The sequence below is a fragment of the Podarcis melisellensis genome (assembly GCF_964234715.1).
Source record: "Podarcis melisellensis genome assembly, chromosome: 4".
In the NCBI taxonomy this organism is placed as follows: Eukaryota; Metazoa; Chordata; class Lepidosauria; order Squamata; family Lacertidae; genus Podarcis; species Podarcis melisellensis.
The window spans coordinates 25,892,556-25,919,919 of NC_138531.1; the positions used below are offsets into that span (position 1 = coordinate 25,892,556).

Sequence of the window (27,364 nt, forward strand, 5' to 3'; positions counted from 1 at the left end):
AATTGGGAAGGGCTCCCTGCCAGCCAGTCTATTCAAGAGTGGGAGGTTTTGGAAGAACCTTGAAAGACACTGTGTAGAACAGGGGTCAGCAAACTTATTCAGCAGGGGGCCAGTCCACTGTCCCTCAGACCTTGTGGGGGGGCGGACTATATTTTGAAGGGAAAAAATGAATTCCTATGCCCCACAAATAACCCAGAGATGCATTTTAAATAAAAGCACACATTCTACTCATGTAAAAACCCGCTGATTCCTGGACCGTCCGCGGGCCAGATTGAGAAGTGATTGGGCTGGATCCGGCCCCCGGGCCTTAGTTTGCCTACCCATGGTGTAGAACCTAGAAGAAAGAGCAATGTTCACCATGCTATTACTCATCCCAGTTACTGCAATTTTATAAAATTGTGATATAATTTGCTTGCTAAAGAGAACAGTATTAGATAATTCTGTACAGGTTATTTGGAAGGTATGCCTTCCTTTTGCATTGTTTACTCATGCAGTAAGACAGTGTTCCCCAAACTTGGGTCTCCAGCTGTTTTTGGACTACAATTCCCATCGTCCCTGTCTTGCGAGCTAGGGATGGTGGGAGTTGTAGTCTGAAAAACAGCTGGAGACCCAAGTTTGGGAAACACTGCTGTAAGAAGTGCCTGTCTTCCCTTTAGGAGAGTCATACCAGTACACCTGTGCAGCAATGTCTCTACAGCTGTTCCAGATGTGTTGCCGAATAAGCAAGGCATCACACCCTTCATCGCTGACATAAATAATCTGGGGATAAGAGGAGCATGTCCTACTTCTGTAACACAGAGATAGCTCATCTAAAGAGTATGCTATTAGTTGCACCTCATATCTTCCTTTATATCCTGTATTAAATTATAGGCCTTCGTTCTTCACTTTGTTTTTCTCTTTCAGTATGAAGAGAACGCTCATGGGTTCAGAGCTAGTAAGTCACATGGAAAATAAGTCCAATGTGGAAAGGTTGAAGGAACTGGGTATTTTTAGCCTAGAGACTGAGTAGAGACATGATGTTGTTGTTGCTGTTGTTGTTGTTTAGTCGTTTAGTCGTGTCCGACTCTTCATGACCCCATGGACCAGAGCACGCCAGGCACTCCTGTCTTCTACTGCCTCCTGCAGTTTGGTCAAACTCATGCTGGTAGCTTCGAGAACACTATCCAACCATCTCGTCCTCTGTCGTCCCCTTCTCCTTGTGCCCTCCATCTTTTCCAACACCAGGGTCTTTTCCAGGGAGTCTTCTCTTCTCATGAGGTGGCCAAAGTATTGGAGTCTCAGCTTCAGGATCTGTCCTTTCAGTGAGCACTCAGGGCTGATTTCCTTCAGAATGGATGGGTTTGATCTTCTTTCAGTCCATGGGACTCTCAAGAGTCTCCTCCAGCACCATAATTCAAAAGCATCAATTTTTCAGCGATCAGCGTTCTTTATGGTCCAGCTCTCACTTCCATACATCACTACTGGGAAAACCATAGCAGGGACGTGATAGCACTTATCAAATACCTGAAGGGTGTGCTGCCTGCCCCAAAAGGGCAGGATTAAATCTAGTGGGTTTATATTGCAGCAGGAGAGATTTTGGTTGAACATTAGGTATGTGTTTGTGAGCCTGGCTATTTATTTGCTAAGGTTGCAGGCACTCGATCTGCTCCTTCTCAAATTACTTCTAAGACTGTCATTAAAAAACAGGTTCCTCTCGCGGCTGGGCTGAACTCCGCCTCGGAAATTTAATATTACAATCCCAAACATAATTAATGGCGCAGGAAATGTCATTAAAATCAATGGGAGAGAGCGACTGCAAGAAAACACCACCCCTCTACCGGCGTGTTTGCGACTCAGTAAAAGAATATTTGAGTCTTTTTGAACATGACAGGAGCAGCAGCAGCAACGCGGCCACTGCTACACGTGAGTCAGTCTCCAGGTAAAAAAAAAAAAAGCACGCTCTCTATAGCAGCACTAGCCCCGCCTACCAACCTTTTGCGCGTTTGCGTGTCTACTGTCAATCAGCGGGCTCAGCCCGCTCAGATTGGCTTCCCACGAGGGGGCGTTCCCGAGGGTTTAGGAGGCGGGGCGAAAGTGGCCTAAGCGTCCCGCTCGCTGCGGGTCGGACCCGGAAGCAGCTCGGATGCATCTTGTGTGCCGCTTGCGCGCGTGCTTGGCAGCAGCTGGTTCGAGCCCCGCTTGGCGGCTAGGTAAGAGGCGGGAGAGCAGAGTCCAAGCCGCTCGGGCGAGGCCGGGCCCCGCGGTGAGCTCGTGCAAATCCTTTTCTCAGGGATGGTTTGGGGAAGGGACACCTGTGTGATCGCAGTACTGATCTCAGCAGCAGCGGTGCTCTGGCTGCAGTATGGAAAAGGTACCAAAAAATCGCCTTTCGTGGGTTGCGTGGCTCACCGCGCCAGATGTGCTTCTTTGCAGTTAGCCACAGGCCAGATATGGAGAGGGGCCTTTTTTGCGGGGCGGGTTAAAAGCGTTTTTAAATGGAATCTGTTAAGTTATTGTCTGCTTGTAGCTCGCCTCGCCTGCTTAAAAATACGGTAATTGCCACAGCTGAAGGTAGCGCAAGCAGATTTGAAGATAAACAGATGAGTTTGGATGCATGACCTACTGGAATATATAAGCAAGATATGGTTTAGGGCTTGAGATTAAACGTATGGGTGTGCATATTTTTAAAACCTATTGCAGTCATCTCTCTATAGTCACCGAGAATTTAAAGAAACCCATCAGGTCAGAATGTAATGCTCATGCCCGCAGACTGAAGCCCTGGACCACAGAATAAAAAATCGACCAGTTTAGATTTTGTGAAGGGTGACTCGCCACCGAACAGTTGACAGAAAGGGCTGATTATACGAGGTGTTGACATCTCTTGACACTTCTACACGATTTATTGGTAGGTAGCTTAATCCATCAGGAGGTGATGTGAAAGCAATCATTCCGGTTACACCTGTGGTGACCCATTTCACTGGTGCAAGTCATCACAAATTTCGAAGTAGTTCATAGTAGTTTGTATGGCGAAAAAATCCTCCAGGCGACGGCTAGAATTGCTTATCTTTCTTGCTTTTTTGAAATATGGCGTTTTATCCTTTTCAACATAATAAAGAGGGCCATAATTTCAGTATTCTCGTCGTACATTCTTGGCGCTAACCCAGTGTTTAAAAGGTTAGATAGCAAAAGCAGCATTTCTTGCTACGTAACATCCAACGAAAACGCCCGTAACAAAAAATACATGCGTGTCTTTGTTGTGGTTTCGCCGTGGGGAGGGGAAAAGTACGAGTAGCACCTCTTGTGCCAGCTGATTCTCACGTTCGCTTTAGGAAAGGTGCTGGTGGGGAGCACGGCCGGATAAAACGGCCCGTCGCTTCGGATTCGTGGTAGTGTTCGTCGAAAACGACAGCGAGCTGTCAAGCAAAGCAAACGGAAGGCGCTTTCTTCTCTTTTCCACTGCTTGGATTGGAGTCTATCCCTGTCTGCGCTTTGGGGGAAGGAGGAGAGGAGCGGGGGGGGGGAGGCCGTCTAGCAATGTTGGTGCTGGCGTGTGCGCGCTCCTTCCAACCCGTTTCCCCGTCTCTCTCCGTGGTCTTCCTGGCGCATTCCTGCCTGAAACCCCTTCGTCTCCACCATGCGTTTTTGTCTGAATGCAGCATTCCTCATTGTTTTTTGGGGGGAGGAGAGAGGGGCGCAAGGTACGCGACGCCTTTTCCTCGGGAGGAGACCGTTGCCTATTGTTCTCCCCTTCCTGCCCCACCACCACTGAAGTTGTGCGACAAACCCCCTCGCTGCTTTGTGTGTGAACCTGGGCGGCTGGCGCGCGTGCGTGTGGATGCGAGTGTGCGCGCACACGAAGGGGAGGGGGCAGCTGGAGCGCAATGCGCGCTGCTGACGCCGGGCCGGCTTGGGCCCGCCGGGGAGCGAGCGGAGGGGGGAAAGAGGCCGCGCCGGTGCTTCTCGCCAGCCGCCGCCGCCGCCGCCGCTCCTTCTCCGAGCCCCGTGGCCTCAGGCCTCCGCGAGGCGATGGGCCTCCAAGCGCAGCCCCCTCCTCTGCCGCCACCGCCGCCACCACCACCGAGCTCCCGCCGCCTGAGGCGAGGGAGCGACAGCCGCAGACGAGGCTGAGGAAGGCCAGGCCCGTCAGGCCGGCGGCGGAGGCCCCGTTCGCTGCGTGTGGAAAGTTTCGGTTGGCGGACTCTACGGAGAGAGCGGGGCGAGAGCGGGGCGCGTGAGGCGCCGCCGGCGAGGGAAGGGATGGGATCTCGGCCGCCGCAACCGCCGCCTCGCCGGGGCCGCTGAGAGGGGGAGCTGCGGGAGGAGGGGCTGCGGCGAGGCGGGCGGGCGGCTGACCCCCGCCGGCCGGCCTGCCTGCCATTGATCGCCCCTTCCCGTCCGAGCGCGGCCGCCCGGGTGGGCGGGCCGCCTCCGCCAGGATGATCACCAACACGCGCGGCTTCCTGTGGTCGGACCTGGAGACTCGGGCTCTGCTGGAGATCTGGGGGGAGGCGGACGTGCAGAGCGCCCTGGACGGCAACTTTCGCAACAGCCATGTGTACCGGGACGTGGCTTGCCGCCTGGCCGAGCTGGGCTTCGAGCGCACCCCGGAGCAGTGCCGCATCCGCATCAAGGGCCTCAAGCGCCAGTACTACCAGGCCCGGGAGGGGCTCAAGAAGAACGGGCACGCCAGGAAGATCTGCAAGTACTACGACGAGATGGACCGCATCCTCAGCGGCAGGGCCGGCGCGGCAATGGGCCTCGACGACAGGCCTCTGAGCCCCGCGCCCGGCGGGGAGCCCGGGTGCCGGCGGAGGCAGCAGCAGCAGCATCTGCAGCACCCCGGCGCCCTGGCCGCCTCCGCCATCCTGGCCGCCGCCGCCGCCTCCTCCGCCGCGCCCCCTTCCGCCAGGCCCGGCGGCGGGGCTTTGCTTCGCGAGGTGGACGCGGAGGAGGAAGACGAGGACGAGCTGGACGAGGAAGGCGGCGAGCTGCTGGAGTCCCCCCCGAGGGACAACTTCCACGAGGAGTCCGGGGAGTGCTCCTCCTACGCCGAGCACGCCATCAAAGTGGAGTGCCCGCCCTTCGCCATCCCGCTGCCGCCGGCAGAAGGTGAGTGGAGAGAAAGGAAAGAAAGTGGAAGGCGGCACAGCAGAAGCCTCTCTCTCTCTCTCTGTTCCCCTTATGGCACCTGCCACAAAGAAACAGCCCCGTTATTCCGAACCATGTTGCGCGTGGGGGGCGGGGGGCATCCATCGAACAATCGCACCCCCCTCACAGGCGCACAACACACACGCCCTGTTTTTATTGCCCTGCTCCTCCCCAGTCTGTGCCGATGTCTCTCTCCAAAATACGAAGTGTTGGGGGAAAGCTGGTGTTCTCATGATGACTTCACCCGGAGAGCAGCAGCGCTGTGCATTTCCTTTGCCCTTCTCTTGTCTAAAAGGAAAGGCGATGCCCCACTCCCCACTTTCAATCACACACCCAAACAACTCTGGAGATTTCTCCGCCTAACCTTGGGTGAAAGTAGGCTTTGTTTCACCCAGGTCAAAGACCCAGTTTGGCAAAAAAAGAAAAGAGCCCAGGCGTTTGTGTACACAAACACACACACACAGCAGAGAGAGAGAGAGAGAGAGAGAGAGAGAGAGAGAGAGAGAGAGAGAGAGAGGAGAGAGAGAGAGAGAGAGAGAGACAGGCTTAACCCAGGGCAAAAAGAAAAACCCCTGGCTAGTCCCTAACTCCATCCCCATTGCTGTGGCACTGCTGTGGCCTGTTAACGTTGTCAAATGGTCCTTCCTTTGGTTATTGGCAAGTGGCTTTTGTTTTAAAATGAATCCCTGTTGCTCTGTATTAGGAGTGTGCCATAAAATATAGCCAGGGAGCTTCTTTGTCCTGGATATACCACCTACATAAAAGGCATATCCAATAGCGACAAAAATACAGTGCCAGATCAAGACTTCGTTTTTTGTGTATGGCGACAGCCCAAAGTTCTGAAGACACTACACCACGCCACATTCCACTGTTCTGAGGGTGGGCACCTGCTGGGGCCCAAAACCCAGTAAAGGGTCTGCCATCTCAACAGCACTGTAATTATCACTTTTGCATCCTCTTTTTTTAGTTTAAAAGCACCAACTTGGGCCAAGCACAGCAGTCCTTAGCTGGCATTGTCCATCCCCTCTTCCCTTCTGTGATTGGGGAGAAAATCTATGGTCATTTACATACGGTCACTTCTGTATTTAAACACAAATGACCAGCTCATACACCTAAGGCAAGAATACTGCATGCAGTGTACATCAGGTATACAGTGCCCCAAATTTGAAATTCTTTTGCAGGGTGATGATGATTTTAAAGCAGGAGGATTGTTAGGCTGGCGGGCCTGAAGGCCACCATGCATCTTTATTTGACAATATATTCTATAGTATTTCTTTTGTAAATACACAACTTTTCATCTGGGTTAAAAACAAAAGCCCTCCAGCCTCATATTTATTGTTCACATACACAACTCAGACTAAATTTAAATTTCCACAAACAAATTGAAGCGATACTATGTACATCCTTCACTTGTAGGTGTGTGTGTTATTTTTAGAAAACAATTCTAACACAGAAAAACTGGAATCTGCCTTTGTCTTTTTTCAATGTTGAGTTTTATGTGAATTGGGCAGGGCTAATACACATGCATAAATCTGCATATATTCCACACAAAACTGGCTTCAAGTTGGTGTCCTTAGGCTAATAGAGTCACACTTGAAACAAGCTTTTTACACATAAATAACATCAAAGGGGAGAGGTTTACAGTTGTGACCTTTTGCAATGCAGATCTGAAAGCAGGGCATTAAGGCTGCAGTCCTGTGCACACTTAATCTGGAAGTAAATTCCAAAGAATATAATGGGTCTTACTTCCAAGTAAACATGCATAGGCTTCTACTGCAAAAAGTTGAATTGAGCAATTATCTGCAATACACAAATACTTGTTTTAAAAATTTGGTTGTTCAAGTTCCATATGTACAAACATAAATGTTATAGAAACATATAAATTATGTCAATATGAAAACTCTACCTGATTACTGGAAATATTTATGTAACTAAAGTGACGCTCTTCACTATTTAATTTTCTCTTAAGTTTGGTCAAAACATGAAAAACTAACTTATCTACTTTTGTTTTAGGTTTTAAACAAATTAATGCTCACACCAATGCACCACCCTTATTATCTCAGGCTAAAAGATCAAAAAAACGCCATGCAAACTTAACACTGGACAAAATGATGGAGAAGTTTCTGCAACAAAGCATGGATACCGAAGAGAAATTTTACAAATATGAAGAGCAGAGGCTTAAAATCGAAGACAAACGGCGTGAAGCTGAGCACGCCAGAGAGCTCCAGATGTTGCAGATGTTGGGACAGATGTTAGCAGGGATTTCTTCCACAGTATCACAAAGGTCCCAGTATATACCTAGCAATCCTTCACAGAGATCAAATCACCGATCATACGGAGATAATTTTAACTTTAATTCTATGTCAACATCACTTTCACCACCCATAGGTACTACATTCTATTGTATAAATGATGTTGGGACCCGGTAGCTAAGATTTTTGTGCACATTTGTGGTGAAATTTTCTAAAGTCAGTGAAATGGTCCCCGAGGGGTTGGGGTGGCGGTTCATGGGTATATGTGAAAAATGAATCAAAACACTGGGCTTCGTTGATAAGTCTACATAGATAATGGTGTTTATTTAATGTTATGCTCTTTTGCAGAGTTATCATGGAACAGATCATGATCACTGATGTAGTTTACATAGCTCTTTTTTTAAAAATGTAGAGCAATCAGTTGTGAATTTAGTGGATTAAAAAGGGAATTTTGTTCATCTTTGAAATAAAATTCTTATTGCTTGATCTTTAGTGTTTCATAGAAATTCTGGAATTAATAGTTTTTGCACTTGAAACAACGTCGGTAGTTGCCAGGGATGGTTTAAAAGCATAATATATAAGTACCTATAGTAGATACTTTTAGAAGATGGCTGGTTTTAGAGCAGTTTTTATATTTTTCGTATCCAAGTCTACTTCCATCTTACCAGGGAATAGAATTAGTCTTGGATATTCTACTTCTGGGCTGGCAATCAGCGTGAAATCACATCCTGGTCAGCAAAATATTTTCATTAGTACTTGCACTTCATGGTCCTGAGGCTGTCTTCTGCAGTAGATTTTCCTACCACACTTGAATAGTATTAGGGTAGCCTTAGTTTTAATTCGCAAGGCAAGTGAGTTCAAATGTCAATATAGCTGTTGCCTTAAAAATGCAGCATGGGCATGTTTGACTTTGAAAGAGGAAACTTCCCAAAATGAGATTGCCTTTCAACTTCTTTTACCCAAATCAGAAGGGTCACTCCAAAATGCTTTGCAAGCACATTATCAGAAGCTCAACTGGAGTGCATACCACAGATCAGGAACTAGATAGACCTTTGGTCTAAATATGTTTAATACTCCCATCCAAATTCTCATTGAAAACTGAGTAAAAGTGCCTTTTATCTTTTCTTGTCATCTTGGTATTCACAAGGAACACAGTTTGAAAACTGGCTGCAAGGAGTCTTCTAATGCTACCTACTTGCAGACTGTTTTGGTGTTCTTCAGGACTAGAGGTAACAAAGATGCAGGAGAACTGTGTATTTGTTAGGTACCAACTTGTGTTTAAATGTAGGTTCTATTCACAAAATCACGCTGTTGTATTCTGGGACCTCAATTGCTAGTGGCTTAAGACCCTTTTGATGCATGGAGACTTACTTCCAAGTAGGCATACATAGCATTGTGTTCTAAGTAGATAATTTGGAGGAGATCTTTGCCTCTACAATACTACTACTAAATAAAATTATACTCCAACGTTTAACCCCTTTTATGAGCATAAAAGGGACGCGGGTGGCGCTGTGGGTAAAACCTCAGCGCCTAGGACTTGCCGATCGCATGGTCGGCGGTTCGAATCCCTGCGGTGGGGTGCGCTCCCGTCGTTCAGTCCCAGCGCCTGCCAACCTAGCAGTTCGAAAGCACCTATGGGTGCAAGTAGATAAATAGGGACCGCTTACCAGCGGGAAGGTAAACGGCGTTCCGTGTGCTGCGCTGGCTCGCCAGATGCAGCTTGTCACGCTGGCCATGTGACCCGGAAGTGTCTGCGGACAGCGCTGGCTCCCGGCCTATAGAGTGAGATGAGCGCACAACCCTAGAGTCTGGCAAGACTGGCCCGTACGGGCAGGGGTACCTTTACCTTTTTACCTTTTATGAGCATAACAGGGTGTTAATAGGTAACTGATCTATTTTAAGTGATAGTGTTGCTCACCCTTAATCATATTCTGGGTAAACTGGAGTTTCCTTTCAGGCGTTCAATACTTGACATTAATCTGCTTTCACTATCACCTTACATAATCTATTTTGTGACTTTTGGACGTTTTATCCAATTGTCCAAGAATATGCCATTTAAAAAAACACAAGGAAAATGGCAAGAAAAGTTACAAATCTTTAGAAAATTGTGTGTGTGTGTGTGTGTAGAGAGAGAGAAGGAGGGGAGGACACAGTACATAAGTTGTACTGTGAAGGCAGTAGCAGCAATGCAGCTGTTTCCATTTCTTTCTCTGTGCTCATAATCTTTCAATGGCTCTCACCCTTCTGTTTACAAGTATGGATTTTTTAAAATTTCGCCATGATTTGTACTTTGGTCTGAATAGCGTAGGATACACTATTGTTTTTTTAAGTGAGCAAGCTTTTCATTCTTGGGATAGTGCAGAAATGTATAAATATATGTGGGGAGTTTCTGCCATTGATAGAAGCCCCAAAGGAAAGGAGGAGGGGTTTTAGCATTCAGCATGGTTCTCTATTCACTGCAACTGTTTACCGTGACTGCAGACTTCCTTGTTTGGATTTACGAGCAAAATAAAACAGTTACACCTAGAGTGATCCATGCTGGGGTCTCTAATGCAGTTGGAGATATGTTACAGATGTGTCAACATGTTGTGTAAATAACATCAGCGGAAGCGGAGTGCATTAATTAAAGAATTGTTTCCATTGTAAAGGATGAGATCAGAATATTGACCTGAAAGGACTTAATGTTTACTGGGAAAAAGTAAGTTTGATTGTGGAAGGGGTTGTATTGAGAATTAAGAGTTTTCGCTGATTTTGCACCCACTGGGAGTTTTCTTGTTTGATGCTGACTTTTTCAGATATGTTTTTCGCCCTGTGGATACTTTGAGCTCTTTGTTAGATTCCTCTGACTGTGATAACTAAGCACAATTTGAATGGGCAGTTTAAAAAGTAGACATCGCTTCAGCAGAAACACTAATGAAGAGCAGCAGTATGATTGGTAGTTACTAATTATGTGATACAATTGTCAATTGGAAGCATAATTGTCAAAGTAGGGGTTTTTTTTAAGCTGCAGAAACATGGAAGGATATTTTGTTGCTTATTTTGAACAAATTTTGGGTCTTTTAACACCCATTCACGTCTAGAAAACCAGCATTTTATTTAACTCCTAACCATTGACTCGGTATCTATTAACTACGTGCTTTTTATTCCAAAAAAAGACCATTTAAATCTTTTTCTAATTTGCAGTTTGAGATATAAGTGGCTTAGGCCCGAGTTCATAATTCTTGTCAGCACAAGTTCTTCTTGCTCAGTGCTGTTCTTCCAGGTGTAGGAGTTAATTACATCCTTGTATGAAAGTTGGCCTGCAACTAATAAAACTGGATGACTGGGAAATCTTGGAGATCATTGCATGAAAGTTATTAGGGTTGGAGCTCAGGCACCACCACCTTCCTCTTGCTTGTATTCCCACCCCTCATGCACACACACACACATTGTCCCTTGGACATTGCCAGTTGGCCATACAAGAGAAATAAGCATCTCTATGATGGTTTGATACCATGGTTACTTTGAGTGTGCAGTGCAACCAAGTTGGTGCTAATACTGTTCTTACAGTTTTCTGATCAGATAGCTGCACCAGGCATGCTGGTTTACTCCTGCCATGCGACATTACACAAACAATGTAGCCAGTTGTATCAATTGAGCCTTTGACCTGGCACTGGACCTGGAACCCAGATTTCACAGAGGTGTAGATTGTGGTTTTGTTCATTGTGTGAAGGCTAGCGGGGAGGGCTCTTCGGTGCGTTCCTGCTCCCTTGTTGGGGAACATGGAAGTGTTATTATTATTTGAATAGGGCTGGTGAATTGAAGATGCAAGCAAGAATATTTAATACTCTAATTTCTTGGAAATATTCGTGTTATCAGTGAATGCTATGAAAAGCTTGAATTTAAAGTAATTATTTAAATGTCTTTATTTCTCTTTCAGTTATAGAAAGATCATTCTCAGTGCACAAAACACATTCTGTAAAGGAAATGGAGAATATATTTCAACTGGTGCGGAATGTTATTCCTCCTCTAACTGCCAAAAAGCATAAAGGCCAAGATGGACGAATAGGAATTATTGGAGGATGCCAAGAGTAAGTTAAAAGAAAATGCATAACATCCTTGCAAGCAAGTTTTCAAGTATTACTAGGTTGCAACACATTTTACTAGCCCTCCTTGAGCATGCCTTTTTAAAAAAGTTCCATTTGGCACCTTAAAAAGTAAAGGTAAAGGGACCCCTGACCATTAGGTCTAGTCACAGACGACTCTGGGGTTGTGGCGCTCATTTCACTTTACTGGCCTAGGGAGCCGGCGTAAGGCTTCCAGGTCATGTGGCCAGCATGACTAAGCCGCTTCTGGTGAACCAGAGCAGCGCGCGGAAATGCCGTTTACCTTCCTGCCAGAGCGGTACCTATTTATCTACTTGCACTTTGACGTGCTTTTGAACTGCTAGGTTGGCAGGAGCAGGGACTGAGCAACGGGAGCTCACCCCGTTGCGGGGATTCAAACCGCCAACCTTCTGATCACCAAGCCCTAGGCTCTGTGTTTAACCAACAGCTCCACCCGCGTCCCTTATTTGGCACCTTACCAACTTGCAAAAAATATATTTTAATCATTTTCTTACTTTTATTAGGCATGGTTTCCTGCCTGGTTGTCTAGAGGCATTTCTCACATTCCCACATTCTTACTTGCACATTTAAATCAAATGCCTGAAGATGTCTTAATAGTCATTTTAATCCTTTTTTTTTCTCTGAGGCCAAATGTGTGCATATGTCATGTGACCATAGCTCTTAGGGAAATAAGGAAGGTGTACCATTTGACCTTGAGAGCTTAGCTCTTAACTGCATCTTCAGCCATAATTCACATTCCTTTTGAGATCCCATCATTGTGCAATTGTTTGGCTTTCATGAGAAGTGTTATTTGTGCTGACTGTTAAGGAAATGAATTCGTTTGTGTGTGTGCGCATGTGTGGTACAATTCCGCGAGCACAGAAAAAGGGCAGAATGTGCAGTTAGGTATAGAATTCAACTTTCCAGGAATCTCAGCTTCCACTAAAGAGAGTTAAGTTGCTTTCCCTTAGGCTTGCAAATACACACTTGACGTGTGTGAGCAGAATGAAAAGCCCAGAAGCCAGAAAGAATAACCAGATGACATTCCCAGTGCTAACCTAGCTGCTTCCCATTAGTCTAATCAGAATAAAATAGGGGAAATAGGAAAACAGAGAGTAGATTTTAAGAGACTGTGATTCAATTTTCAGGATTTATAGAAGTAAAAAAACTAACATTTTTCAATACTGAATTTGGATGCAAAATAAACAAAACCCTGCATCGCCTTGATTTAAGGGTAGGGAAGCTGTAACCTCAGGCTCTTCATCACGGCCTCTGGGTCTTCATTCCCCCTCGAAAAATAAATTCCTAATATTCTGCTACAGTGTAATGCACTAGAATGTATGGTGGTAGTATTTTCCCATATGGTCAGTGCCAAAGATGCTTCCCAGTCCTAATCCAGCCCAGCATAGCACAAGGATTTGAAATCTGGACACCTGTTTGTGTACTTTCATAGAATCAGAGAATTGTAGAGTTTGAAGGAACCCCAATAGCCATCTAGTCCAACCCCCTGCAGTGCAGGACCCAGCATGAAGATGACAAATATTTCATAATGCTAAGAAGAAACCATTACTTTAACATTAGATTTTATATTTAATAATGCCTAATCAAAAAGAGCTTCTGCTTGGCCTAACCAATAAATAAATAAATAAATAAATAAATACACATCTGTCTTAATTTGAGCATCTGATATAATAATAATAAATTTTATTTATATCCCGCCCTCCCCAGCCGAAGCTGGGCTCAGAGCGGCTAACATCAAATGTATAACACATTAACATAAAATCAGACAATCAATTAAAATACATCCTCAAATCAGATCAGGATCAGAATAAAATCCAATCAGATGCCCAGAGTGGTTTCCTCGTGGTTACGCTCAGGTTCCACAGAAGCAGTTGTACAATCACGTTTGTCTCAACTGCAATGAGAGTCTGGTTATTTGTGAAAAGGCTGACTTAAGAGTTGTTATCATAGAATCTGCTCATCACAGCTATGAAGTATGAGCCTTGGAAGCAAGCCAATGAAGAGACAAGATCTGTTACTTTGCAGCTACCACATTAACTGAACATAAATGCCCTTAGCTGTTAGTAGGCAAGAGTCTTCTCTGCTGGCGCTCGGTTGTGATAGTGTCATAACTCATATTTAAGACTTCAAAATATATGCATAATTAGCAGGTGGGAGGGGATATGATAATTTTTAGTTAGTTGTCTTTATCCCAATTCAGCGACCAACCAAACTTGTTAGCAAAGTAAAGACACCTCCTAATAAATATCCTTTTCTTTTTCTTTCTTTTTTGTCAGGTATACAGGGGCACCATATTTTGCTGCAATTTCAGCTCTCAAAGTGGTATGTGCTCTCTTAACTTTTCGTTAAAATGGGTAAGGAACATTGCATGGCTAGTTCAGGGTTGATTGGAGTTGTAGTCCAGCAACACCTGGAGGTCCACATGTTCCTCACCCCTATTTCAAAGGCACTGGTAATTATCCAACAGTTAAAAAAAAGGTAAAGGACCCCTGACAGTTAAGTCCAGTCGCAGGCAACTCTGGGGTTGCAGCGCTCATCTCGCTTTACAGGCTGAGGGAGCCGGCGTTTGTCCGCAGACAGTTTCTCCGGGTCATGTGGCCAGCATAACTAACACGCTTCTGGCGCAATGGAACACTGAAACCAGAGCAGCACACAGAAACAGTGTTTACCTTCCAGCCAGAGCGGTACACTTTTTGGCATACTTTCAAACTGCTAGGTTGGCAGGAGCTGGGATCGAGCAACGGGAGCTCACCCCATCACGGGGATTTGAACCACTGACCTTCTGATCGGCAAGCCCAAGAGGCTCATTGGTTTAGACCACAGTGCCACCCGTATCCCATTATCCAATAGTTAAGGGTACTTAAATCCAGTGAAAACAGCCTCTTAGGTGTGTTGTTGAATCATAGCTTTCTGAGGGTTGTATCTCTGAACTTCAAGTGTACTTAAAATGCTTTGGAATCAGACTGGCTTGAGTATGTGGATAGTAACTGATTGTGCCCTTAGAAGGCTGCTTTAATAAATATTAATTGCCATCTTAATAATAAAGTGTAGAAAGCCATCATACACAGCGTAGAATTCCGTCTGTAATGTATTTTGCTACTGTGATCTCAACAACGGAATTCCAGTGGGGAGGAAGCTACCCATGCACATATCAACAAAATGTTTTACTCTTCAAGATTTTGCTAAAGCCAAGCTATCAATGTTTGAGAAAAGAGATATGAATGCGCTTTTCATCTAGATTGTTAAGGAATATTGGAAACGGGCTTTGATATGTAGAGAGAGTATTTATATTGGATCCTAAACAAATTTGTTCCATTAATGTCCATGAGACATGCTCAAGTATATGTATTTAGGACTGGGGTAACTAGTATGAGAAATGGACCTAAAAATCGCTTTGTTCTGTAAGTCACTAAGTAAGGAGGTCACGGGGCAGACTCAAGCTAGAAAGCATGGAACTGACTTGTTTGGGTTTTAATGGCTAGCCTTTTAGTATCAATGGATAACTATATGTTAACTTTCATAGGGTGCAGACATATCCCATGTATTTTGTACCAAAGACGCAGCAACTGTAATAAAGTCTTATAGCCCAGAGCTGATAGTTCATCCTGTTCTGTAAGTATCCTTTCTGTTTTTTGTCTTTTGCTTTCCTCCTATATTCTTCTCACTTGACTTAATGGATCATGTATTAGTTGTATTAGGGTAGCAGCTCAGAGCTAGGTTCCCAGGATCAGGTGAAGGGCGCCAATCCTTTTGTGACCCTACCTGGGTCTTTGTATCCTATACTCAAGCATTTCATGCTGTGATGCTCGCATCCTGTCCAGAGGACGCTGTCTCTGGATCTGTCTTAATGGCTGGAATTTCAAATGTGGTTTTTTTAAAAAAAAAAAATGGTATATGGGGCAATCCCGCATGTCTGCCACACTTGCCATGCTTTGACTCACAGTAGCCAGCTTCTGCTCTGCTGTAACTAAAACCAATCCTTCTCTAAACTTTGAGACAACATTTTAATGACGTTTTAATTGTATTCACATAACTTGCAAATAGTGCCACCTTCTGCCTTCCAAAAGTGGTGGTGCTGAAAGTCCCAACTGCAGCATTAACCTTTCTATCTACCCAAGCTGTGTCCAAACCATTAGTTTAGTCTCTTACTACAGTGTTGTTGTTTTTAAAGTGACACAGTAAAGCCTCAAGAAAGCACCAGTAGAGACACAGAAGGGACTCTTCCACAGCAGCCAGTTGAATGATGCCTTGTGCTAAAACAAGCCTATGTGCATAAATAGGTATTACACCCAACTGTAAATCTTAAAAGTTTGGTTGCTACAGCTGCTGCTTGAAAGATACAGTCAGGAATTTGAGATGGGGCGGGGGAATAAAATCAAGACATTGCCAGAAAATAAAATATGAAACAAGTCACATGGCATACAGGGATTGGAACTTGAGGGGACAGGAAGTGTATGCTGCCCATGGGAATTCCTCCTCCTTCCAAAACCAAAAAGGAACCATGGCAGCCAGCCATGTGGGAATTTCATCTCCCTTTCCTGCTTTCGTTTGTCAGCTTTCCAGGCAGATGGAAGTTCCTCGGTTTCCCCACATACATTCACATAATGCCATCTCCTGCAGAAAAGGAAAAATGATAATTTTTGTGAACCGCTGAGGGTTTTTGCCAAAACGATACATTATCTATATAAATGTATGGATGTGGCATGCTTTTATTCAGGAGAAAAATGGTTTAGCAAATAATAATAATAATAATAATAATAATAATAATAATAATAATATAATATATTATTTATACCCCGCCCATCTGGGCACTCTGGGCAGCTTCCAACCAAATACTTTGAGAAATTGGTTGTGGTTGTTTACAGAAGGCAGCTTGGGGAGCTGGCACCCAGTACACTTAAGCTGAAAATTGCACTTCCTTGCAAATGCAAGAAATCAGATTTTTTTGGAAACATGCCAATCTGTGCTCTACTCTGTCTAGTGACAGCCCTGATGCTGTTCATGAAGTGGAAAAGTGGCTGCCACGTCTGCACTCAGTTGTTATCGGACCTGGATTGGGTAGAGATGATGTACTGCTTGAGAATGCCAAGGTAAATTGCACAATACCTTGCATAGTAATGATGCTTTAATGTACCCATTTTCATGAAACTAAATTTCTGTTTTGAATTCATTGCTGTTGGTGAAATTCTTGATATTGGAAATTGAGGGTAATTATAAAATGGCAGGATTAGCAGCTAAAGTTGATGAAAGTTGCCTTTATGTGAAACTCTTACAGATAACTTAATGATCCCCAAGATTCGCAATGTTCCTGTGTTTCTTTATGTGGGAGAGCTCCACCTCCCTTTGGAATAGACATAGAGGCACAGTTGAGCCATTGTAACAAAACAAAATATCAGTAAATGTGGTTTCAAGATGGATCATAATATCCAAGCCATCCTTTGCTTGCTGGTGTTTGATAAGAGCTCAGCAACAAGGGCATCGGTTTTATTGCTTACCTAGTCCTGGCAGTGATAAAAATGACCAACGGAAATAGTTCACAGTATTTCTCTCTCCCCCCCTTGCACTAAAAGGTGAGCAAATGAAGAAGCATTTATCTAGAGAACTGTCTTGCTTGTACTTTTGAGTAGGACCAGTCTGCCTTATAAAAAATTGAGAAATGGAAATGAAAATGCAGAAGTCCCATAATAATGACATCATATGATTAGCACCACTTTATAGCCGCCTTCTTCTGGGTAAACTATCAATATCTTCTGGTCATCTCACTTTTAAAAAAGGAACCATTACATGTTTGTAAACCTCCCCAAATCCCTTAATGTATATACCATACACAGATGAACCACATGGCCCAGTGATGACTTCTGTTGTTCTTCTGATGCCCTGATCCCAAACTGCGGTTTCTGTGAAATCTGTTTCCAGATTAGGGTGCACAACATAAATCATGACATAACAGATTGTGCCTTAGTTATTGTGCCAGGTAGGAAAGTATGGTTGTGGGAGGTTAAGGCTGGAGGTGCTGTGTAGCACGAGAGACTGACCTCTCAGGTCAGTGGCCAGAAAACAAATATTTTATAAAGGCAGTGTTTCATTAATGCAGGGGTCCAGTCAGGCCCACCAAGCCACTTAGCATGTGCTGCCAGCAGCTGGCATACTGGGTGGTGCCTTTTCCTTTTGCAGAGTCACTTCTCTAGTACACCACCATTGCTAAGAGGTATTAGCACTCAGGAAACAGGAAGGGGTGCTCCTTCCCGTGCCTCTTAACAGTAGTGGTGCACCAGAATGAGAGGCACCTTTCCCAGATAAGTGCTGTTCTTCCCATTGTTGTACGATGAGGAGAGGTTCATTCCATCAGCCCAGCAATGCTACTGGGGCTGTGGGGCACATCAAATGTGTGATAAAATTACATGCTAATAAGAATGTGATCTCTGAAGAACAGAGGGAATGCTATTCCTCCTACTCTTATTTGTTCTTCGGAATGATCTCTGAAAAACAGAGAGAGATCTCCCCAGCATTCCATTTCTCAGAGGAGAGGTTCCTTTCCTCCCAGCTCAGCACTATGATAAAGAGAAAAGCCCTCCCTGCTGCCTGAACGCTTATGCATGTGCAAACATGTCTTTGCATGTGCGAGCTTTGGCCGCATCCTCTGCTGGCCTGCAGCCCTCTGAGGTCTGGCCAACAGCAAACGTGGCCTATAGGTTGGAAAAGGTTGATCATCCATCCCTGCATTGGTGGTTTTAAAGATCCAGGAGTATGCGTTTTGTGTTTCAGCCACAATTAGAGTAACCCAGAAGAGAAACAATTTTGTAAGCATGGGGTTGTATTCAACTAAGTCCTATTTGGAGTAGACAGGTGTTTTTTGAGTTTTTCTATGAAACTGTAAGAGTTAATTGAACAACGGGAAGAGGTTTCATTTTCAGTTCTTAAAAGTCTGCTCTTTTTTTAAAAAAAACGCAGGGTATCATAGAAAAATCGAAGGTCAAAGGAATTCCTATCGTAATTGATGCTGTAAGTATTATGTTTTCATTAGCTTATTTGCATGATGTTGTTCTTGCCAGTAAATGTTTCTCTCTTGCTGCCCGACGCAGGATGGTTTATGGCTAATTGCCCAGCAGCCATCTCTCATTCAGGGTTACCCTAGAGCGATTCTTACTCCGAATGCCATGGAGTTCAGCAGACTGTATGAAGCTATGGTGAGTTCATACTATGTTTTCAGTGATACTTAGGGAAAGCAAATTAAATCCAAGACCAAATTACATTTATAGCTCAATCCTATGAACAGCACTAGGTTCAGTGGGGCCTGCTCCCTAATTATGATGTTCAGGGTTGCAGCCTTAACAATTAATATCTATGTTTACGTAAAGCCTGCATGAGACAGCACCCGCCTGTAATAACTGATTAGTGCAGAGGTGGGGAACCCTTTTTCTGGCAAGGGACTTATTCCTTTGGGGGTAATCTGTGCGAGGTCACTTGCTGGGGGTCTCTGGGGCTGCTTGATAATGTTGGACAGGTACTGACCAAAAGTAGACTCCTTCTATTACCTCTTTTCCATTCCCTTTCTCCCCCCCCCCACCCCTGCATATGCTGCTGCTAATTCAGTTTATAACCGCCCTTTATTAAAAGATCTCAAGGCGGTGTACAGCATTAGAAACACATTGCAAAACACCAATGATAAAAACATAGTGAAAAAGCATACTGACAGACACAGCCTATAGTAGTAAAATAATCATAATAAATGACAATCCTCTCTCACACACTTTCACAGGCCATGGATTATTTAATAGCCAAAGGCCTGTGTAAAATGGAATGTTTTTGCCTGGCGTCTAAAGACATGTAATGATGGTGCCTTTCTGAAAGGAGCATTCCACAATCAGGGAGCCACCAGATGATTGGAAATGAGACCACAGGTTGCCCATTCCTGAATTGATGGATGGGTAGTTTTTCTGATAAAATGTGTGCATAAAATGATGGTAACGTACATTATTTTACATCACTGGAAGACGTATTTTGATTCTGTATGATTCCCCACCCCCCTCTGTCTTAGCTTAGGGACCCTGTTGATAGCAATGATCATCATGGATGTCTGCTAAGGCTCAGCCAAGCCTTGGGGAATTTGACAATTGTTCAGAAAGGGGAACGTGATCTTATTTCGGATGGAGAAAAAGGTAAGTGAAGGATAAACACAGCAAACAGAATGATAAATAGAGTTGCTTGGTCCTATTATAGATAGTTAATCCTGAAAAACAAAAACTAATGCTGACAAGCATATATTCAATATTGAACATTATAAGCAGGAGGATAATGTTTGATTAGATGGATAAAAATTGTTGATTAATGAATTTATAGTGAAAGTGTCAGTATTAAATATGAATATTATACTCAAATAATGGCAGCAAACATTGTGATTTAAGATGTACACAGAAAATGTTAGCTACTGGGGCTGTGGGGCACATCAAATGTGTGATAAAATTACATGCTAATAAGAATGTTCATCTAACCACAAAGGAGATTCTTTTGTGTATTTATTTATTTTTCCTAAGCAATTAGTCCTGCAGAATTATACAGAAATTAGTGAGTAATTACAGAAGATAATTACATAACATGCAGCAGCAAACACACAGGGTGCTTTCATATGCAGCTGATGTAAGCTGTTGCCTACAAATCCTTATGGCAGAACAAATCAGTGGTTCCCTCTGCATGTCCTTTTAAAAAGAGAGATGGTGTTGTTCCTCACTTAAGCTAACAAAGCATGAGGCTAGCCCCTCTGCACAAAGTTCCTCATAGCCAATGGCGAAAAAGAGGCCAAGAACTGGCAAAATTCAGGAGTTGGGCTTTGACAACTAAATACAGTCGTACCTTGGAAGTCAAACAAAATCTGTTCCGGAAATCCGTTTGACTTCCAAAATCTTCGGAAACCAAAGTGTGGCTTCCGATTGGCTGCAGGAAGCTCCCGCAGCCAATCGGAAGCCATGCCAGATGTTCAGCTTCTGGAAATCATTTGAAAACCACAACACTCACTTCTGGGTTTCGATCATTTGGCAGCCAAGGTGTTTGAGATCCAAGGTACGGCTGTATACACTGTGCATTGTGCCTGTAAGTTGCTTTGAGTCATTTCCATAGGTGACTAATAAATGCAAATAATAATAATCTAGAATCTTCATATGTGTGCACAAATAATGGGCCCTTCAGGGATATGGCAGAAATTATTTTCTAGCCCTTGCAGCTAATAGATGGCACTGCAATCATGTAACGGATAAACCTTGTCACTTCTTAAATCTGGGGTGAGCCCTAGGAACCCTGCCCACTTGGTACTGCTCATTACATCTCCCGCCTCTCTCCTTTAAAATACAGTTGGAAAACTTTGGTGAATTAGCGAGCAATCCTATACAGAAGAAGCTGGCGTAAAGCAAGCTGGTGTTAAAATTTACGCCAGATCCAAACCCTGTTCAGGAGCGGGGCTGCCACTGGCTGAGCCAGCCTAAGCCTGGTATTTCCCCCTCCCCTTTTGTAGTGCTTGTATGCAGTCATGAAGGAAGCAGCAGAAGGTGTGGTGGACAAGGCGATCTCCTCTCAGGTTCTCTTGGAGTCCTAGCACACTGGGCCTTTCTCGCTGGACCAGAAAAAACAAACGGGTAAGGTGCTGGTAATACCTGAGCATTTTCAGCAGCCTAGTTCTTCACTGGAATTACACTGGGGGCGGGAGGGAAACTACTGGGGAGGAAGGGGTAGATAAACAATAAATCATGCATTTGGGCAGCAGAAAAATGAATGGGAGATTCTTGTCTGTTAGGCAAGGCAGTATACATAAATGCAAATCTCTCCCAAGAAATTGAAATATCTTTCCACGCCGAATACCTAGAGTGAGTTAAGATTTCTGAAGCTCCTTGAAAAATCCAGTCCCATTCCAGTTTTAATGAAGATTATTGTTTCCTTTTTAGTCAGAACCCCTTCCTAGTGGCTGCATTTGGAGCATGTTCACTTACGAGGCAGTGCAACAACCAAGCCTTTCAGAAGTGCGGACGGTCTATGACAGCCTCTGACATGGTTTTAGAAATCGGAGCAGCCTTTAATAAACTCTTTGAAACCTAAGACCAAAGCAGCAGAGGAAGGAGAAATACACAACACGGACAGCAACGGAAATTACAGTAGGATATCCATGCGTAATGCACCCTTTTTCAAGTGCTGTTAGCGGTCTTGGTATACTAGGTAGCTTTTATTTTTTAAAATAGAAGAAAAATGTAGATATTTTTTAAAGAGTTTGGAATACATTTTTTTGGGCTGAATAAGCTGTAGTTGCAGATGTTATAATATAATAAAACTAAACTGAAAGTATTTCCTCTGTTCTATCTCACAGTTATTGAGCAATAACTAAGAGTGTGCTAGTAGCAAAAGATGCACTTAAGAGACAAATAAAAATAAGGGCATGGTCCAGCCAAAGTTAAGCTGTGCAGTTCTAAGGCCTGTTTAGTCCTAATGAATTCAGTGGGACTTCCTCCCTACTAAGTGCATTTGAGATTGCAGCTCAAGCCTCCTTCGTTTCAGTGGAAGTAGACATTTCAGTCTCCCACTGAAATCAATAGGATTTGAAAACACTTAACTTTGGCTGGATTGTGTCATAATATTCTTCCACCAGCTTAACTTACTTCCTTGGTTTGCACCAACCTCATCACTGTTTTGGCCTGAGAACTACTGCAGGGTTTCAATTCTGCACAAGTCTGTGCTGCTTTTGAGACATGCCATCTTCAAGGAGGGACTGCATGAAATTTGCCTCGAGTCCTAGGTACAGAGGCACTGTTTTTCGTTCCTTGCTTTTTTGATGAGGAGGGAGGGGTGGGTATCACTAGTCTTTTTTTATTTTTTAAAAAAAAACCAGCACAAAGAAGCTGTAGAACATGGCATGTGAAAAATAGAATTTATTTAGTTGAATGTATTGAAGTTTCATCTACTGAGCTGGGCTAGTTTAGATCATAAAATATTTGCAGAGAAACCAGATTAAACCTGTGATGGAACATTTTGGGGTGGGGGTCAAAAAGGGGAAGGCTTTAGGGAAACTACTCATCAAGGAGCAGCTCCTGCCATAAGACCTGCACGGGAATGGTTTTCAGTAGAAAGCGCCCTTTGTGCTTTTGTTTTAACTTTTAAAAGCTGCAGTGGAACACTTAATGTGTGGACACACTTAGAAGAATCACCAGCATGTAGTAATTGAAGAATGAAAGGGGAAGGGCTGCCCTTTTAAAACTGCACAGCATTAATGAACTGGCAGTGCCCAGCAGACTACAGGGTAGAGACTAGGTTGTTCACAGTAGCGAGTTATCCCTACCAAAATGCTGAGCTTCTTTGTAATAGGGAAGGGGGCACAAGTATTCCAGAGGATGTGTGTCAGCTGCTCTATGTGTATCCTGCTTAGTTATGCTGGTTTACTAGATGCAAACTCACGTTTTGGTAGGATCTATGCACGGAGCATTTCCACTCTAGAAATCCCACCCCATAATGGTTTTAAGAAGGAAAGATTATGGCAGAAAACCCTTTGTTTTTACTTGAATCGCTTGCCGCCTGATGGCGTTGCATATTTACTCGGAAGTACACCCCATCAAATTCATTGGGACTTACTCCAAAGTAAGTATATGGAAATCTGCAGCCAGAGTTTATCTAGCTGTTTAACTAGCATTCCCATTTGTGTAGGGACAGACTGCTGTTAGGGTTTGCTACATTATATAGTAGTCAGTTGTTGCTTAGCATACACTGTCTACCTGCAACCAGGATATTGCTCTGTGTAAATGCAACGTGCTTATAACTAACATTTGGATGCACTGTGACTACTACCTCAGAAAAATACATTTGTTTCCTTTTTTGGTTTTTTTAAATATATATATATGTATATCTTCCATTATTTAGATCTAGCAAAGTTCAGAGCACCAATTCAAACTTTTTAAAGACTTTGTTTGGTCCCTACCGCTTCAGAACACAAGTTGGGGATAGCTTCTCACATTTTCAAAACCAGGAAAAGTGTGTATGCTTTCCCTTTGCTTCCGATTATGTAGACTGTGGCTAGTATGATGTACCTTTTCTTTCTATTGAAATCGGCTCTAAGAAAAGGTTTAAGCAAAATGTATTATCAAGGCATGATTCACTTGTACTGGGCTGAATCCTACACTATATAACCTAGCACTTGGAAGATCCCAATATGGCTCTAGCACCCTGTTCTCCTTGCCTTGCAATGCAAGGATGCAGGTTTCACAATGCCTGTTTGCAATGCTGCTGGGTTAAAGACAAGGCAGACTGAGACAGACTATCAAGGAGGCAGGCAGCATTTTGTTCCAAGATTTTGGGGCCCTGGGTGGTTGCCTTGTTTGCTCAGCCCTAAGGTCACCACTCCTGGACTTTCTGGCATTAGTCATTTCCGCTTCACTGTGCCTTGGCTCATCCCCCACCCTCTCAAAAGCAAAGTAGCAAACAAGGGTCAATGAATGATTAATTAAAAACTTGGTCCGATAGTAACTGGCAGACCCAGAGTAGTTTGCTTTCATTGGGTGAAGGCAAAATGCCTGTGCTTGAGAATGCAAATAATGAATTGCTTCTTCACTGGAGTTACCTAGAAAAGCCTCATTTGGCTTCATGCATCTGCAAGGCAAACCTGCTTTTATTCGGACTTAATCTTACCCTGAGTCTTGGGGAACAGTAAAATTTCCAAATTAAATACATTAATTCAAATAGGCTCGTTTGTGTTAAATTATCCATCCTGATTTTCTTGTGCTTGCAAGATGGGGACAGGAGAGGTGAAACTAGACTGTGCTACTATACTACTTGCAAATGTGCCTGTCCTACAGGGCAGGTGTGGGGAACCTGTGGTGCTCTTGATGTTGCTGAACTGCAATTCCCATCATCCATGGCCATGCTTGCTGGAAGCTGTAGGTCAGCCACAGTGGGCCACAGGTTTCACACCTCTGCTATAGGTAGTGGGTAGGAGTCAGCATGACCAAAGCTCTGAACCCTTTTGGGATCTTCCACACGTGCACCCAGCACTCATGGGGCAAGTGACTCATATGCCCAATAGTTTAAATCACAGCGTTGTCTTGGTGCAGTGAGACGTTAACCATTGGTGTTGTCAACTGAACTAACCTATATCCATTTTTTCCAGAACACACTATCAAATAGCTACCATCATTTAGAACTGAGATACAAATGCTGAACAAAATAGGCAGCAGAATTTTCAAAGCTATTATTTGCAGGGAAGCTAAATAGGACCTAGGATTTTCAAACTGATCGGAACAGTCACTATCGAGTTGAATTGCTTGTTGCTTTTTTAAATTGTATTACAGAAGTTGCAAATAATGTTGTCCACTAGTGTATAAAGATTTTACAATTGAAGCAATCTGAAGATGTAGCAGTTGATTTCTTGATGAAATAAAAACGACAGCTTAAACAACTGCTACGTGTATTTATTCAGCGGCTTTTTAGAACGGAGCTGCAATGTGCCGACAAACTGTGGCTTGTCGATTTTGTTCAATTTGTATTCCTAACCTGGCAGATTTAAAGCAACGAGTGCCAATCTTTCCACTGACAAAGGGGACATGTGAGGGTTCTGGTTCAGTAATCTGGAATAATATTTTGTTGAACAGCTTATTAGCACTGTCAGGTTGAAGGATGTAGATTTATTTCCATCACTCCAGGAGGACAAAAATGAAGGCAACCAGCTGCAGATCCTTCTAAGTTGTAAGAGGACATTTCTCCAGTCAATGCCTTAAGCGTTCATGAAAGGTAGGGGTGATAAGGGCAAGTCCCTGTCTCCCTTACTGTATTACACATTCTTAGCTGCAGGTCCTATTTTCAGTTCCAAGGTTTTTTCTCTCTGATGCTGTTGAAATGAAATATGAATACCAGTAGCTTGCACACCTAACATTTTTTTTGTGGCAGGAATCCGCTAATGCACACATCGTGAATGTTATAACCTCCCAGCTCTGATAATGATCCCTTCCCTCCACAGATGAACATAAGGCAAACCTGCAACTACAGTGGTACCTCGGGTTATATATGCTTCAGGGCTACAGACTCCGCTACCCCAGAAATAGTACCTTGGGTTAAGAACTTTGCTTCAGGATGAGAACAGAAATTGTGCTCCGGCGGCACAGCGGGAAGCCCCATTACCTAAAGTGGTGCTTCAGGTTAAGAACAGTTTCAGGTTAAGAATGGACCTCCAGAACAAATTAAGTTCTTAACCCGAGGTACCACTGTATTGTTTACCAGGGTCTTCTCTAACCTGATGTCCTCCTGATGTTTTGGACTTCAGTTATTTTCACTGGCCACAGCCAAAGGTTGGGGAGGACAAAACATCTAGAGGGGCACCATTGTTGAAAGGGTAGCTTAGATCATTAGCACAAAATTAGCACAAAATTGTGCAGGTGCAGGACCCTGAGCAAGTCACTCTCAAGGAATGTTTGGGAAGGGGAGCTTATCTTTGTTAGACAGAACCAACACATTCCAAGCTAAAGCCGAGGAGGTTTCATTTTTCTAGTCACAAGTTCAGGTTCCTAAGCTGCAAAGTGAGTGTGTTTGATCAGCCACAACAGACTGGCTGGCTTGCAGGTAAAGAACAAAGCAGCACAGGGCTGCCTTCCACTCCCAGCTCTAAACTGGCAGCCTAAATCTTAGATCAAGTGTTTTGAAATGGCATTGGTATCAAAAAAGCAAAGGTTGCATTTCAGCTGGCACAAGAGCCTTTGCTAATAGTGCATTTTGAAATGCAAACTGCATTTCAGCTGCAGTTCGCTTAAGTCCAGCAGAGTTCAATGGAGTCTACTCCCAGGTCTGTGTGCCCAGGACTGCAATCTTAAATAATATGGTGACACTGAAGAAACATTACTATCATACTGCAGTTCTTCCAAACTCTCTGGACACAGTTTCAGTGATTTCATTTACATTTTAACTAGTAGACTCTACAGGATGCTTTCTTCTTGGGGGGGGTGTTATGTCTTTTTCTCCACTTTTTATTAACATTTTTGCATTAGTAGCTAAAATCAATACATCTTATATAATAAAATAAAAATATTTAATAGCCAAGGTTTGAATAATGCTTGTGGGGTGAGGGACAGAGAGAATTGCCTTAGATTATAATAGAGGGGACAATCAAGGCATGAAATAAACCAGATCCCAGTAGTTATTAATACATTATTTACATACAGGTATCAGTTTTGAAAATGCATTTCATATTGTTGGGGTTCACAATAGGCTAGTATAAAATGGCTGGTTTCCAAATTCCAAGGCCATGCCTGGAGTTTATATTTGGAAGAAAAGTAGGAGACTTGTTATAGTTTGTAAGTTACTTCAAGTAGAAAAGCAAGTTCCTTATCTTTTATGTTCCAGCGCTGCTTTGCATTAACCCCCAGGTCCTGTTACCCTTCTAATGTCCAAGTGCTCTTGTGCACCAATATTTAGAAACTCTTTATACACTCTTGCATGAAACCTGAAATTGCCTTCTAAAGATGGCACCAGTCCCTGCCATCTGTTTAAAGATTTACAGGTCAGCCAACATAGTCCCTACAGTCTCGCTGAAATGCATGCAGGCCACACCTCATCTCAGTAGAGGGCATGCAAAAAGCTTGTTTCTGAATCCACATCTCCGCTACCTTAAATGCCCTGGTCTTCATCAGTTCCTTCTCATCTGAACAACTGGTGCAACAAACAAAAGGCCATGCTGAATGTTTAAGAGAAGCCCAGCAGAAAAGAGTTATTTTAATGCAAGGTGTTCTGGATTAGTATTTTATATATTATTTACCAACAAAGACTGATGTGTGTTTCTGACCTGAAATTAGATCCGAGTCTGTATCTGTAAATCTTCATTTGAACAAAGTCCAGCTCCAAAAACAAAACAAAACAGCAAAATGGCAT

General features: G+C 43.7%; 2 protein-coding genes and 1 long non-coding RNA gene across 8 annotated transcripts in view; 1 reads left to right on the plus strand and 2 right to left on the minus strand.

The window, feature by feature from the left end:
• Positions 1-364: 364 nt before the first annotated feature.
• LOC309368375 lies at positions 365-1,910 on the minus strand. Its single transcript, XR_014167749.1, has 2 exons — positions 1,471-1,910; positions 365-1,001 (listed from the first exon to the last, which is right to left on the minus strand). It is a non-coding gene; the product is annotated as an uncharacterized lncRNA (long non-coding RNA).
• A 141-nt stretch (positions 1,911-2,051) lies between these two features.
• NAXD (NAD(P)HX dehydratase) lies at positions 2,052-22,333 on the plus strand (the record flags this gene model as incomplete). 5 transcript variants are annotated; one of them, XM_081908207.1, is made up of 11 exons in its annotated part: positions 4,416-5,088; positions 7,141-7,515; positions 11,299-11,449; positions 13,762-13,807; positions 15,009-15,097; positions 16,467-16,575; positions 18,437-18,487; positions 18,568-18,672; positions 19,524-19,644; positions 20,991-21,111; positions 21,418-22,333. In XM_081908207.1, the coding sequence occupies 11 exons, from the start codon at positions 4,416-4,418 to the stop codon at positions 21,566-21,568; spliced, it is 1,992 nt and encodes a 663-aa protein (XP_081764333.1). In that variant the 3' UTR covers positions 21,569-22,333. The 5 variants fall into 5 exon arrangements, with proteins under 5 accessions (XP_081764335.1, XP_081764334.1, XP_081764337.1 ...); XM_081908209.1 differs by lacking the exons at positions 4,416-5,088; positions 7,141-7,515 and adding an exon at positions 2,052-2,189; XM_081908208.1 differs by lacking the exons at positions 4,416-5,088; positions 7,141-7,515 and adding an exon at positions 2,202-2,350.
• The window catches only part of CARS2 (cysteinyl-tRNA synthetase 2, mitochondrial), a 45,029-nt gene continuing 33,351 nt past the window's right edge, over positions 15,687-27,364 (minus strand). The window contains exon 16 of one of the 2 annotated variants that reach the window (XM_081908215.1): positions 15,687-16,099. The gene's annotated coding sequence lies outside the window, so the exon portion shown is untranslated. Of the gene's footprint in view, positions 16,100-23,350; positions 26,940-27,364 lie in introns of those variants that run through there. The other variant, XM_081908216.1, reaches the window with a different exon arrangement.